The 15,900-nt window shown below is 43.3% G+C and overlaps 1 protein-coding gene across 4 annotated transcripts in view; it reads left to right on the plus strand.

The window, feature by feature from the left end:
• FER (FER tyrosine kinase) overlaps window positions 1-15,341 on the plus strand; it is a 424,085-nt gene extending 408,744 nt beyond the window's left edge. For 2 of the 4 annotated variants that reach the window (XM_034774460.1, XM_034774461.1), the window contains 2 exons: window positions 12,114-12,236; window positions 13,843-15,341. In XM_034774460.1, coding sequence (XP_034630351.1) covers window positions 12,114-12,236; window positions 13,843-13,985 — 266 coding nt within the window. In that variant the 3' untranslated portion in view covers window positions 13,986-15,341. The remainder of the gene's footprint in view (window positions 1-12,113; window positions 12,237-13,842) is intronic. The other 2 variants (XM_034774459.1, XM_034774458.1) reach the window with 1 other exon arrangement.
• Window positions 15,342-15,900: the final 559 nt, after the last annotated feature.

Genomic DNA, 15,900 nt, shown 5'->3' on the forward strand with positions numbered 1-15,900 from the left:
TTGCGTCATGCATGATATGAATTGCGTCATGTTATTCCTAGAAGTCATGGATGATGCAATCATAACGAAGCTTACATCACTCTGCTGAACAAATTGCCTATATCAACTCTAGAAATCATACAGTGTCATGCTCGCTTATTTGTCAGTGTTTGATTTTGCAAAGGGACACATTTCTGTTTAGCCAAAGTCAGCAGAGATGCCTCGTACTTGTGCGAACAGTGCAGATAACTTCTGCTAAGTTTGTAGTGGAGTGACTTTTGCATCACAAAGGCGCAGTATAACCACAATGGTTAAGAAAGCCTATCACCTTTATATTGGCTGCAAAATTGGAGATCAGGACAAGAGGTGGGCCCCACACATATGCTGCAACACTTGTGCAACAAATCTTCGCCAGTGGTTGAACAGGAAAAGGAAATCTATGCCTTTTGCAGTCCCAATGATTTGGAGAGAGGCAACAGATCATACCAGCAATTGTTACTTCTGCATGGTGCCTCCAGTTGGGAAAGGTGTGTCAAAGAAGAAAAAGTGGACTGTGCATTATCCAAACATTCCATCAGCTATACGCCCAGTACCCCACGGAGAAGGACTGCTGGTTCCTGATGCACCAGAATCATTCTCACTTGAGTCAGACGAGGAAGAGGATGAAACTTCTGGTCCTGAACCATCAATGTCACAGGACCCATATTTTCTCTCATCCTCCTCCTCTGAACCACACCTCATAACACAAGGTGAACTGAATGACCTTGTCAGGGATTTGGAACTACCCAAGAGTAAGGCAGAGCTGTTGGGCTCCAGACTACAGCAGTAGAATCTCCTGGCAGGTGATGTTAGGGTTTCCATGTTCTGTGACCGTCAAAAGGATCTTGTCCCATTCTTCTTCATGGAAGGTGATCTTGTAGCTTGCAACAACATTGATGGTGTGATGGCAGCCCTCAACATCGTTCACGATCCAGATGAGTGGAGACTGTTCATTGATTCATCGAAGACTAATCTTAAAGCTGTTTTACTGCATAATGGCAATGTTTTGCCATCAATTCCAGTTGGTCATGCAGTCTATATGAAGGAAACCTATGACAACATGAGACAACTTTTGAGGTGCATAAACTATGACCAACATCAGTGGCAGCTTTGTGGCGATTTGAAGATTGTTGCTCTCTTGCTTGGTCTGCAGACTGGATACACAAAGTACTACTGTTTTCTCTGCGAATGGGATAGTCGTGCAAGAGATTCCCACTACATCAAGAAAGATTGGCCACTCCGACAGTCATTGGAGCCTGGGAGGAAAAGTGTTCAGCATCCACCACTTGTTGAATCAAGGAAGATTTTGTTACCACCCTTACACATCAAGCTGGGTCTGATGAAGAACTTTGTCAAGGCCATTGACAAAACACAAGCAGCTTTCAAGTACCTCCGTGGAAAATTTCCAAGGTTAAGTGAAGCTAAGATAAAGGAAGGTGTCTTTGTTGGTCCTCAGATTCGTGAACTTCTTCGAGATGATGCATTTGACCATGCACTGCGTGGCAAGGAAAAGACAGCATGGAAAGCCTTCCAGTTAGTGGCAGTAAATTTTCTCGGAAACAACAAGGCAGACAACTACATGTTGTTGGTGGAAAACCTCCTCAAGGCGTACAAAAGCCTTGGTTGCAACATGTCACTAAAGATACATTTTTTGCACTCTCATCTAGATTATTTTTCCACCGAACTGCGGAGCAGTGAGCGACGAGCACAGCGAGCGATTTCACCAGGACATTGCAACAATGGAGAAAGGCTATCAGGGCAAATGGAGCCCATCAATGCTTGCAGACTATTGCTGGACAGTGACAAGAGATGCTCCATTTAATGAATACAAGAGACAAGCCAAGAAGCGCCGAGTAGACACTGAATAGGACTAAACTATGGACATAATAGTTTTTTGCCTTTTGTTTCATAATACATTTTATTTATATAACCCTTTTGCTGATTTTTAAAGTGTTACTTAAACAGGACAGGTGAAATATTATCATGTAAAGCAACCATAAACACATGAAAAGACCCAGGTTTACAATTTATGATTAAAACTCTACTATGTACATAATATACATAGACATAAAATGTAAAAACTTAAATATCTTAGAAACAGTAGCCAATCAGTTGTTTTAATTGTCATATTTGAATTCAGCACATCAAAATACATAATAAATAGCACATTTTATCTCTGAAGCAGACGACTTCTCAAAAATTGTAGACCAGTGTAATTATAGTATTCACTAGGCCAGAGAAAGAGTTAGAATGACTATAGCCAAATTGTGAGGGTACTCATGGGGGAGATCCAAGTTCAAAGTCCTGTTTCAGTTACAATTTATACTAAGTGGAACAGTTTCAATGGAGAGAATGAGAGCAACTAACTACAGACTGCTCCCATAGCTCAATAGTTAGGGTACTCTCCTGAGAGCTTAGAGATGTGGATTCAAGCCTTGCACCACCTCAAGGAGATTTGAATCTGTCTCCCACGCCTTAGGTGACTGCTCTAACCTCTGGGCTAAAGGTTATGGGGGGAGGTCCAGTGCACTGCCTCGTTGTCTGTTTTTTTTGGGCGCTCCCCGCCCCCCTTTGCTTACAAGAAAAGGCTTTGACTTCTAACTCAAGCAGAGGGTTCCTGGCTGTGAATCCCAAGCGGAGGTAGGTGCTTCCCTCCAATGTGGACTGTTTTGGAGTGGGACTTATGCTAGTCAATAGGAAACAAAAAGGTGTAACCTAAGTAACTCCCCCCTCAGCTTGCTGGCTTTTGTGGATCTCATTAGTAGGTGCCTAACTCACCCCCCTGTATCACATAGGGAGCTGGACTGTGGATTCCACTTTTTGTCAAGGCACCAGGTTAGGCATTGCAATGTTGAGCCTAAGTGTCTTGAAACCAGTTTGATATTTTAAGTGAAAATTTAAACTATTAAATCTTACAACTGAGCTTTATGTAAACATTTCTCTTGTTAAAGTTTGGGATAAAGAAAATGTATTGGAAGCTCTCATCCTTTGATTATATTACAGTCCCCATGAGTGAAATTCACTCCTTTGAGGTGGGCCTTTGCATCACTATTAAATGCTGCATTAACCCACACAATAGGGTTTAAATAAGTCTTGTGGGCCTTATACAGGGGTGAATTTTACATTGTGAGACTAAAAGCTTTCCCTCTGGAAAATTAGTAATATTTGCTGGCTCCACCACTGGTCAGTATCTGTTCTACTGTTTAGCTTGCAGTGTTGTTTGTGTTTTATTTGTTCATTCAGATCTGGAAAGTTTGGTCTTTTTATTATTCAATAAGTGTTTACAGTTAAGTAGACAATAAAATATAAAATCATTGCTACACTAGCTGGAAAAAACCTGGCAGCCTCAGGAATAGGAACATAACTTTCAACTGACTAGCAAGAAATAGGTTTTTTTTAATGACGTGACCGTGGTTAGGGACAGTAAAAATTACTGCAATGACTCTTTTTTTCCTGGTGAAACTTTGCTAGGGAAAATCAGGGATTGGGAGAGGAAATGATTGACAAGTCTTTGTAAATTCAGTGAAACAAAATATGAATGAAATATGGCCTAAGGTGCTAAGCAACAACAGGTTTCACTGGATGCTGTTGCAGTTGTGGGCTTAACACTTCTGAATACCAGTCCATCAGTGGATAGGGTAGTGACTTGGCTTTTAGCAACATTAACTTTTGGCGAAAACTCTAGCAACGTTCATTCATTTTCATTTATCAAAGTTCCTGCTCCACAGGCCAACTCAGCACAATGCCATCACATCCTTGGGCTGTAGAGGTGCTTCTGCAGGCCTGGGGAAAGGAGAGGCATTCCTTGTTGCAAGAGTATATGAGGAAGTTTCCTCACTTGCTGATTGGGTTTTTTTCCCCACATTGTTCAAATGTATATTTACAAAGGTGTGGTTTATCATTTGCCATTCATATGAAAATTACATGCAGGATACTTGTGCTCATACTAAAAACTATTACACACATGTTGGGGTATCACTGACAACAACAATGCGAATGAGAATTATCCACTATCTAGAATATGTCTTTCAAAATTGTTAGTTTATTCCATTTTCACTATATAGGGGAAGACAGGCAGGAATAGTTTGATTGTAGTGTAAAGTAATACTTGAATTTAAACTGTAAATAGTAGTATTCACAAGGCCAAAAAAATGGAAGGTATGTTTTCAGACAACAATAGTAAACATTTTAGAATGTAGACACTGAATAAAACAAACAGAATAGTTAGGAATACATTTTCCATGTGTTACATTCAGATTATGGTCATGAGACTCCTCAGGTGAAATCCTGACCCTAGTGAAATCAATGCACGTTTTGCCGTTTACTTCAGTAGGTTGAGGATTTCAGCCCTGTTTGTATTTGGAGTTGCATGGCAAAAAAGTTACTCGTCAAAGTATCTAGTAAAATTTTATATGTTGGTCATAGTGTGTTTTTTGTGCTTTGTATAACTGCTCTTAAAAAGTAAAATGTGTCTATTTGTTTAATGTGATCTTCCACTATTATTTCTTCAGTTCTTTACAATGCTAATAAATAATCGTATATATAAACAGCATGCCCTTTCTCAGCCCAGCTATTATCATACTGAGAAAGGTAATTGACTCTGTATAACTTGTGCTTTCTTAAGAAACTAATTACTTTTAACTTGTATCCACTGAATGACTTTAATGAAAAGTGTTAAATTACTGGATGCCAAACTCTGAAGAGAGTTGATATACAGACAAGAAAACTAATCTTACCACCAGCAGCACAGTGAATGTCCATAATTACTAGCTACTAAGCAGGCAAGCTAATTTAACACAGCTGGAAATGAAATTTAGTTTAAGTGCAAACTGAACTTTCTGATGTCAGATGGCTCCAACTGTCATTATCATTTACATGTACTTCATTTAGGCTGGGGAAAAAAGAAAGGATATGTTTTTTTTTCCTAGGTTTAAAATGATTAGCTGAATATTTAGCACTCAAACATCAACAGCATGACACTGGCAAAATGGCAGTGTTGGAAATGGGGCAGAAGATACATAAAGGAGAAATGTTTGGGGGTTTTTTTTTGTAAAGCTCAGCGATAACGGATGCAAAGGTGTGTTAAATGGATTTTCTCATTGCTGTTGGCCTCTGTAGTAATGTTCTTAATAATAAAAGGACAGGTCTGCTTTTGAAAAGACAGAAGCAAATGTATTGTTTAAGATGATAATTTTCAGAGCCCCTATGTTTCACTTCACTAAACTGGCTTCTTTAGGTACGTGATTCCCAGCTTGGGTAGACATATACATGCTAGCTCTACTTGAGCTACCACGCTAAAAGTAGAAGTGTGGCTACAGCAGCTTGGAATAGCTGCCCAAGTACATACTTAGGACAGTATTGTACTCAGGCACTGCCTATATCACTGCAGCCACACTGCTATTTTTAGCATGCTAATTCGAGCAGCGCTAGCACCGATGTGTCTACCTGAGCTGGGAATCACACCTCCAACTACTGTATAGACATACCCTTAGAAAGGATGTTCAAACCTGGAGAATAGAGTTATACCCTATGGCCACTGTGGTGAGATACTGTCTTTAAGGGCAAAATTCACAAGGGGGACTATAGGTATTGCCACACCGAGTGTTGCAGAGCCCTGCTGCCTAGTGGAATTCACAGCCCTGAGGTAAGTGCCAGGCTCCCCTTGCCTTGTATAGGTTGAGTTAGGCACCTAAGAAAGATTCTCAGGGTATGTCTACACTACGAAATTAGTTCGAATTTATAGAAGCCGGTTTTATTGAAACCGGTTGTATACAGCCGATTGTGTGTGTCCACACATAAAATGCTCTAGGTGCTCTAGTCGGCGGACCGCGTCCACAGTACAAGGCTAGCGTCGACTTCCGGAGCATTGCACTATGGGTAGCTATCCCACAGCTATCCCACAGTTCCCGCAGTCTCCGCCGCCCCTTGGAATTCTGGGTTGAGATCCCAATGCCCGGATGATGCAAAACAGTGTCGCGGGCGGTTCTGGGTACATGTCGTCAGGCCCCTCCCCCCTCGTCATAGCAACGGCAGACAATAGATTCGCGCCTTTTTACCTGGGTTACCTGTGCAGACAACATACCACGGCAAGCATGGAGCCCGCTCAGCTCAGCTGAGCCTCACTGTCACCATATGTCCTCTGGGTGCCAGCAGACGTGGGACTGCATTGCTACACAGCAGCAGCTGCTAACTGCCTTTTGGCGGTAGACGGTGTAGCATGAGTGATAGCCATGGGGCTGGCAGCCGTAGGGCTGCATTGCACCAGCCCCTTGCCAGGAGATGGTATATTGTGACTGGTATCCATCATCGTCGTACTGGAGTGGCTGTCAATCATGGCCACCAGGGCAGACATGCTACTGTTTCGATGATGATGGCTACCAGTCGTAATATACTATTTTCTGCCAATTGCCCAATAGTGTCTGCTAAGCACCCAGAAGAGGCCGAGGGCGATGCTGGGTGCTGGCGGACGTGGGGCTGCATTGCTACACAGCAGCAGCCCCTTGCCTTTTGGCAGACGATGGTATATTATGACTGGTAACAGTCGTCATCATACTGGAGAGGCTATCACTCATGCTGCACCGTCGGCTGCCAGCTTAAGATGTAAAAAATAGATTTGTTCTATATTCATTTGCTTCCCCTTCCTCCGTGAAATCAACGGCCTGCTAAGTCCAGGGTTTTCAGTTTAATCTTTGGGGGGACCATTCTGTGTGACAGTTGTTTGTGTTTCTCCCTGATGCACAGCCACCTTTCTTGATTTTAATTCCCTGTACCTGTACGCCATGTCGTCACTCGGCCCTTCCTCCCGTCCTTCTCCTGGTCCATCAGATACTACTTTCGTGCCTTTTTTCTGACCAGGCGCCATAGCTAGCACTGGGATCATGGAGCCTGCTCAGATCACCGCGGCAATTATGAGCACTATGAACACCACGCGCATTGTCCTGGAGTATATGCAGAGCCAGGACATGCCAAGGCGAAACCCGGACCAGGCGAGGAGGCAATTACAGCGCGGCGACGAGAGTGATGAGGAAATTGACATGGACATAGACCTCTCACAAGGCACAGGCCCCAGCAATGTGGAAATCATGGTGTCACTGGGGCAGGTTCATGCCGTGGAACGCCGATTCTGGGCCCGGGAAACTAGCACAGACTGGTGGGACCGCCTCGTGTTGCAGGTGTGGGATGATTCCCAGTGGCTGCGGAACTTTCGCCTGCGTAAGGACACTTTCATGGAACTTTGTGACTTGCTTTCCCCTGCCCTGAAACGCCAGAATACCAGGATGAGAGCAGCCCTCACAGTTGAGAAGCGAGTGGCGATAGCCCTGTGGAAGCTTGCAACGCCAGACAGCTACCGGTCAGTCGGGAATCAATTTGGAGTGGGCAAATCTACGGTGGGGGCTGCTGTGATCCAATTTGCCAGGGTAATGAAAGACCTGGTGATAGCAAGGGTAGTGACTCTGGGCAACGTGCAGTCAATAGTGGATGGTTTTGCTGAAATGGGATTCCCAAACTGTGGCGGGGCCATAGACGGAACCCATATCCCTATCTTGTCACCAGAGCACCAAGCCACCGACTACGTAAACCGCAAGGGGTACTTTTCAATGCTGCTGCAAGCCCTGGTGGATCACAAGGGACGTTTCACCAACATCAACGTGGGATGGCCGGGAAAGGTACATGATGCTCGCGTCTTCAGGAACTCTGCTCTGTTTCGAAAGCTGGAGGAAGGGACTTTCTTCCCGGACCAGAAAGTGACCATTGGGGATGTTGAAATGCCTATCGTGATCCTTGGGGACCCAGCCTACCCCTTAATGCCATGGCTCATGAAGCCGTACACAGGCAGCCTGGACAGTAGTCAGGACCTGTTCAACTACAGGCTGAGCAAGTGCCGAATGGTGGTGGAATGTGCATTTGGACGTTTAAAAGTGCGCTGGCGCAGCTTACTGACTCGCTCAGACCTCAGCGAAAAGAATATCCCCATTGTTATTGCTGCTTGCTGTGCGCTCCACAATATCTGTGAGAGTAAGGGGGAGACATTTATGGCGGGGTAGGAGGTTGAGGCAACTCGCCTGGCCGCTGATTACGCGCAGCCAGACACCAGGGCGGTTAGAGGAGCACAGCAGGGCGCGGTGCGCATCAGAGAAGCTTTGAAAACGAGTTTTGTGACTGGCCAGGCTACTGTGTGAAACTTCTGTTTGTTTCTCCTTGATGAACCCTCCAACCCCCCCCCGACCCCGTTCACTCTACTTCCCTGTAAACCAACCACCCCACCCCACCCTCCCCTCCCGCTTGCAGAGGCAATAAAGTCATTGTTTTTTCACATTCATGCATTCTTTATTAGTTCCTCACAGAAGTAGGAGGATAATTGCCAAGGTAGCCTGGGATGGGTGGGGGAGGAGGGATGGAAAAGGACACACTGCATTTTAAAACTTTAACTCTTATTGAAGGCCAGCCTTCTGATGCTTGGGCGATCATCTGGGGTGGAGTGACTGGGTGGACGGAGGCCCCCCCCCCCACCGTGTTCTTGGGCGTCTTGGTGAGGAGGCTATGGAACTTGGGGAGGAGGGCTGTTGGTTACACAGGGGCTGTAGCGGCGGTCTCTGCTCCTGCTGCCTTTCCTGCAACTCAACCATACGCTCGAGCATATCAGTTTGATGCTCCAGCAGACGGAGCATTGCCTCTTGCCGTCTGTCTGCAAGCTGACGCCACCTATCGTCTTCAGCCCGCCACTTGCTCCGTTCATCCCGCGATTCAGCCCACCACCTCTCCTCTCGTTCATATTGGGCTTTTCTCATCTCCGACATTGACTGCCTCCACGCATTCTGCTGTGCTCTATCAGCGTGGGAGGACATCTGCAGCTCCGTGAACATATCGTCCCTCGTCCTACGTTTTCTCTTTCTAATGTTCACGAGCCTCTGCGAAGGAGAAACATTTGCAGCTGGTGGAGGAGAAGGGAGAGGTGGTTAAAAAAGACACATTTTAGAGAACAATGGATACACTCTTTCATTACAAGGTCGCATATTTCGGCTTGCAGGCAGCCATGGTAGGCCACAGTGTTTTGGCTTTTTTAACCTTCTTAACATGCGGGAAAGGTTGCAAACAGCAGCGCATTTCCCATATCAAGGATGAATTGGGTTGTCCATTTAAAATGGGGTTTCAATGTAAAAGGAGGGGCTGCGGTTTCCCGGTTAACATGCGTCACAAACACAAGTAAACCACCCCCCCCACACACACACACGATTCTCTGGGATGATCACTTCACCCCTCCCCCCACCGCGTGGTTAACAGCGGGGAACATTTCTGGTCAGAAGAGCAGGAACGGGCGCCTCTGAATGTCCCCTTAATAAAATCACCCCATTTCAACCAGGAGAGCTTTCTGGAGATGTCCCTGGAGGATTTCCGCTCCATCCCCATACACGTTAACAGACTTTTCCAGTAGATGTACTGGCCGCGATTGCCAGGGCAAATTAATCATTAAACACGCTTGCTTTTTTTTTTGTAATGTTTACAAATATTTACAAAGTTACACTCACCAGAGGTCTCCTGTGTGCCCTGAGGGTCTTGGGTGAGTTCGGGGGTTACTGGTTCCAGGTCCAGGGTGACAAACATATCCTGGCTGTTGGGGAAACCGGTTTCTCCGCTTCCTTGCTGCTGTGAGCTACCTCCAGTACCTCCATCGTCATCTTCCTCGTTCCCCGAACCGTCTTCCCTGTGTGTTTCTCCAGTGAGAGAGTCATAGCACACGGTTGGGGTAGTGGTGGCTGCACCCCCTAGGATCGCATGCAGCTCCGCGTAGTAGCGGCAAGCTTGCGGCTCTGCCCCGGACCTTCCGTTTGCTTCTCTGGCTTTGTGGTAAGCTTGCCGTAGCTCCTTAATTTTCACGCGGCACTGCTGTGCGTCCCTGTTATGGCCTCTGTCCTTCATGGCCTTGGAGATCTTTTCTAATACTTTTCCATTTCTTTTACTGCTACGGAGTTCAGCTATCACTGCTTCATCTCCCCATATGGCGAGCAAATCCCGTACCTCCCGTTCGGTCCATGCTGGAGCTCTTTTGCGATCCTGGGACTCCATCACGGTTACCTGTGCTGATGAGCTCTGCGTGGTCACCTGTGCTCTCCACGCTGGGCAAACAGGAAATGAAATTCAAACATTCGCGGGTCTTTTCCTGTCTACCTGGTCAGTGCATCTGAGTTGAGAGCGCTGTCCAGAGCGGTCACAATGAAGCACTGTGGGATAGCTCCCGGAGGCCAATAACGTCGAATTCCGTCCACACTACCCCAATTCCGACCCACAAAGGCCGGTTTTATCGCTAATCCCCTCGTCGGAGGTGGTGTAAAGAAACCGGTTTAAAGGACCCTTTAAGTCGAAAGAAAGGGCTTCGTTGTGTGGACGTGTCCAGGCTTAATTCGGTTTAACGCTGCTAAAGTCGACCTTAACCCATAGTGTAGACCAGGCCTCAGAAGACAGCAAGCTGAGGGGGGAGCCACCTAAACTAGTCAGGAATGAAATGCAGGGAGGCATAGGTTCCAGATCCTCAAAGGTGTACAGAGGTGCCTAACTCCCCTTTGATCTGGGCCTTCGGCACCAGACTGACAGGCTGGAGTGAGGCACATGTCTCACCGCTGAACCCTCTTCTGGAGATGAGACCTGTCAGCCCTACCTCCCTGTATCTTATAACACAGGGGTTAGGGCACTCACCTGGGAAGAGAGAGACCTGAATTCAAATCTCTGCTCCAAAATCAGGCTGTCACCCAAGTGTGCGGGGCCTACAGTGTTAGGTAACAGCTGAGCAGGAATTTGGTGACTGTCAGTCATGCCTAAAGGGACAGATTCACAAAGGGACTGAGGCACCTAAGTCTTAAGAGCTCTCGCCTTCTCCACCTAGCATCATCGCTTTTATCCACAGTGCCTGCCTTTCATCCGATTAAGACAGAGGCCGTAGAAACAGACAATTTAATTTTGAAATTTGTGTTCAAAAGCACAGTTGGAGTTTTATTAGTAAAAACTATAGGCTGAAATTTTCAAGACTGACTAGTGATTTGGGCTGCTTCAATTTTTGGATGACCAGCTTCAAATATTGTAAAGGAGTCTGACTTTCAGATGGTAGGTGCTCAGCACTGCTAAAACCCAGGCCCTCTTCACGGTAGCTCAAGATGAATACCCAAAAGCACTTTGGAAAATTTTGGCCTTTTCTTTTATTAACATGTTATGGGGAAAACGTGGTCTCTACAGTTGATATAGCTTAATGGATAAAGTCCTTTAGATTCTTAATTCCAGTGTTGATGAGACAAAATTGTTTTGTATTCTCTGAACAATATCTCACCCATTGTCCACAAAAAATGGGAAGGGGGTATATGGAGAAGGTAGCTTTTTAATGTAAACAAAAACAATCAGTAGACCCTATAAAAGCACTATTCCATGAGCTGTGCTGATATCATTCAATGCTGCTGGCTCACAAAGGCACTTTTACATGATAGTGTGCTTTGCAATATCAAGAAGTTGTTATAACAATCATGTCAATTTTAGCTCTTTTCAGAATACTAATTGCCATGGCAAGTTGGGGGATTGAAAAAGAACAGCTGGATAGTAAATTACAGTACCTTGTAAGAGGAATTGTGAACAAGGAAGAATAAAAAAAAGTTAACTGTCCCTCACCTTTTAAATTTATTTTCTTTCAAAGTTTGCTGGACAGGAGAATGGAGAAGGATACCTCAGCTCAGCTGGAAAACAAAATAGCAAAAATTCAGCTCATTTAAATCTTCTCAGTCTCTTGGCCCTGGGTAAATTTGCATCTTTACTAGCATAACAAGTCTGCTCATCAAATCACAGAATTGCAAATTTTAAATATTTGCCTTGATCTAAGATGATTGATTAACAATCAATTACTTGAAAAATGAGATCATCGGTTTGGTGTATTGGAAGAGTATCCATTAGGAGCTAATGTTCAGTTATAATGCTTTAATTTCACCTTGGTCAGGGTACCGGGAATGTGCTGTCATTACTTTATTTAAATAAAATTCTTACCTTGGTTCAGGGCAGCATATAGTACATCTCAGAAATATTCTTGTAATTTATATTATCCACTTTCTCTCCTTCCTCAGGGAGATACACTTCTGAAAGTGATGTATGGAGTTTTGGGATCCTTCTTTGGGAGACCTTCAGTCTAGGCGTATGTCCATACCCTGGAATGACCAACCAACAAGCACGGGAACAAGTGGAGAAAGGTTAATTGTTATTATTTATAGGGTGCAGCCGTGTGCAAGATATACTTCATAGATCTGTAGGAAGACAAGGTCCATGCGCTTAACAAAATAGACAATGTGCAAATGGGAAGTGACAAACAGTATGATCGAGCAACTTTAGCAAATGTCCTGTTCGTTCCACGAGTTTGTTGTCTGATCTTCTTTAAATCACTTGCTAGGAGCTCCCTGTGAGGAAGATTAGGGTTTATAAGCCTCCTGGAAGTAGAGTGGGGTCTTGAAGGATGAGAGGATACAGGCATAGTTGATTGAATCCGCGAACGGTTGAAGTACCGTGCAGGGCTTTATGGAAGAAGGCATGAAGGTTAGAGTAGGAGGGAACTTAAAGGGGGTGGTTACTTGCGAGGCTTGGGCAGCACAAAGGTTAAACCAGAAGCTGCTCTTGTCAAGTAAATTGCTCCTATTCTCAGTGCTAACATCCCAAGCTGCTGGAAATACCGAAAACACTACTTGTCTGCACTTTCTTTTGTTAAAGCTTTTGCCTTTGGAGCAAAATTTAAGAACAAAAATAGTGAACAGCTCCATTTGAATTGGCTTAAGTAGTGAACCCAGCTTTTCTTTCACAAAGTAATCAAAAGTAGTTAACTCTGATTAAGATATTAGGTGTCTGAGTGCATTCCTTGTTCCTTCCTTCCATAGTGATGTCTCCATCACACTGTCCTTCCCCCAATCTGTGCCCACAACCTATATCAACAGACGTAGGAGTCATATACATAACATGGATTTTATGTGGCTTTACATTTGTAAAATGTATTATTTTATCTAGTGAGTGTTAACAAGGCCAGAACCCGGGTTGCTCTTTTGTGTCTAGTGTGTGAGCAGTTGTTGACTTGCTCTGCTGACTGCCTGGGATCCTGCACTCCAAGAAGCCAGAGACTTCATTTATTTGGTCACAATATGGAAGCAGGGAGCAAACAAAAGAAATTTGCACAGTGGAAGAGCAGAAAAGAGGGCAGACAATGGAATTGAGGAGGAGACATGGACAAAGGATTAGAGTAAGGAGGGACAAGAGAATAGGGGGAAAGAAAAATGAATTAGAGGGTGAAAAGGGGGCTTATTTCTTCAATATAAAAAGGAGAGACAAGGGAAATCAAAATGGAAATAAAAAGAGGGGGACTGGGAGATGGAAGGAATAAAGAAAAGGGGCAGAAGGGAAATTCACACTCAACCTTAAGGTAAGTGTGTTTTAATTTGTTAGCATTCCTGTAGTTTATTGGATTTTCATGACACAAAGATTGGACTTGACATGAAGAAGAGGAGCCAGTCATTTTCCTAGGATGAGGAGAGTGAATTTTTAGGCAGTTGGAGGAGCATACTGACACTTTACCTTTCCCAATCTGAGCAGTGTTTAGTTTGCTAGTCAAGCACTATAACTTTCATAGTGTGAAAATCATCTAATTTATACCTAGGAGATGCATAAATCTGACCTTATAAAATGTTGTATGTAGTGACCTCAAGGAACTTTGCTCATTCATTTTTAATTATAGTTCCTTATTATTTTTTAAACATTTGTTCAATTTATGTTATTTTTGCATACTCAACTTTTCCCCTTTTTATCTTTGCATGTCAGGATATCGAATGTCAGCACCTCAAAAGTGCCCAGAGGAAATATATAAAATAATGCAGAGATGCTGGGACTACAAACCAGAAAACCGACCAAAATTCAGTGAGATTCAGAAAGAACTATCTTCAATCAAAAAGAAAGTGACATAGTGATAAAGTAGTGCCAAACTCAACCTACAGAACTCTGTTTTTCAACAAAGTAATATTTTTCCCCTCAAACACTGTGCGTTTATACCACATTATCTGCAATATTCTTCTAGGGTTACTTTTTAAAAGTAACTCTTTTTTATATATGTGTGCGCGTGCGCACGCCATCTTGGAAAATGTCTAAGCATACATTAAAAAGAGAGACGATTCTGCCAAATGTTATATATCTAGTCACATTAACACTGTCATTTAGGATACATGTAAATAGAACATCACATACTAAAGATTTAAAGGACTGTGACCCCTATCTATTTTACAGTGATAAACTGCTAGTGACATTTCCTAAAGGTTTTCTACTTTATGCTCCATTCTTAATTTGCTATCTCAGTTGCAGATATCAACACCAGTGGCACTAAAACATGGTGGCTGTGCCATGTTTCTGAAGACTTTAAATCTAAGGACCACAATTTTTGAATAGTATTTCAATTAGGAACTTTATATTTTTTAAATCATTTCTGCAACTGATATTTTAAACGATATATTGCTCTAAGAAAGAACATCAGTTAAGATTCTGGATGTGCATGTATTCTTTTTAAACAAAGAAATCCATAATTTTTTTGTAGAATAATATTCACATCAGTTACAAAACACATCCTTAGATTTCTTACAGTTGCTCCCATCATAGTAAATATGTTCAACTGTGGACATTACTTGCTGCTTTTTTTCCTGTGAAAAATTAAGTAGTTTATCAGGAATCTTTATGCACAAATCTCCTTTGATGAGCTAGGTTTTTTCTAAAAGGCCAACTCCAGTCTTGTGTGATACATGTTTGCAGGAAATACTCCAAATCATCTGCCTTTCAAAGTACAAGGAGAAGAAAACCATGGTTGGTTTTGAATGTACACATGTAGAAAAGAGGTCAGCAGGAAGCAAGTTTGAGAACGAGAGTGGCATGTAATGAAGGTAACTGGTAGCATTGCTTTCTTTTACTCATCCAAAATCAAACTGCCAAATTGGCTTTTGGAGGTTCTCGGATATGTTTCTGAATTTTTTTTTTCAAATTTCAAATAATTCATATTCCTTTTCTGCATGCAGTTGCAGTCAGCAAAAGGACATGTTTTAAAAGAATACTTTCCATGAATATTGTCCAAAGAAAAAGGCTACATCTCAATTGCAGAAAGAAATGCTACCTGTTTTAAACCTCTGGAATGCTGAACAAGGCATAGAGTAGAAATATTCATCAATAGAACTGTCTTTAGTTGCGTTCAGATTTGCATACTCACACTGTCAAGGAGGAAAAGATTGGTATAAAAATAGTATTCTTATAAGAAGAATAAAAGCTAATCGGGGGGGGGGGGGGGGGGAGCACAAATAGTTTGTGGCTTGGACCGATCTCTAAAAAAGGCCCTGATAAGGATTCCCGACTACCACAGAGACCTGTGACTTTAGCAACAAAGTTATGATCTGAGATCCAAAGTTTCGGAGACCTATCTCTAATAATTATCAAACTGTTATCAGCTCAAGGTGTGTTAACAAGGAATTAACTGCCAGACCAAATGACTATAAAAGAAAAACAGCATTTGGGACTTTTAGTGGCCCTATTTCTTTTCTTGTGGCTGCATTATATTTTATTTCTATTTTGGTGACTCTTCTATTGTGCAGAGCACAATTTCTGCTCTTTAAAGTACATTTATGGTAGTATTAAAGGGGATAGATATGTGTGACTGAAGTATTTGTAGGCTATGAGTGTTTCAATCAGTACCTATTACATTAAATTTTGCGTCCAAATGAACAGTGAAGCAGCATACCGGAGAACACTTTTTTTCATTATAGGTGGACTTCTTAGCAGTCTGGGTTTGTTCTGGGGGGCAAAGGAAAAACACACACACTGGGGAAATGGAGCAGAAACTGAAAATAA

Source organism: Trachemys scripta, chromosome 6 (genome assembly GCF_013100865.1).
Source record: "Trachemys scripta elegans isolate TJP31775 chromosome 6, CAS_Tse_1.0, whole genome shotgun sequence".
Taxonomy (NCBI): Eukaryota; Metazoa; Chordata; order Testudines; family Emydidae; genus Trachemys; species Trachemys scripta.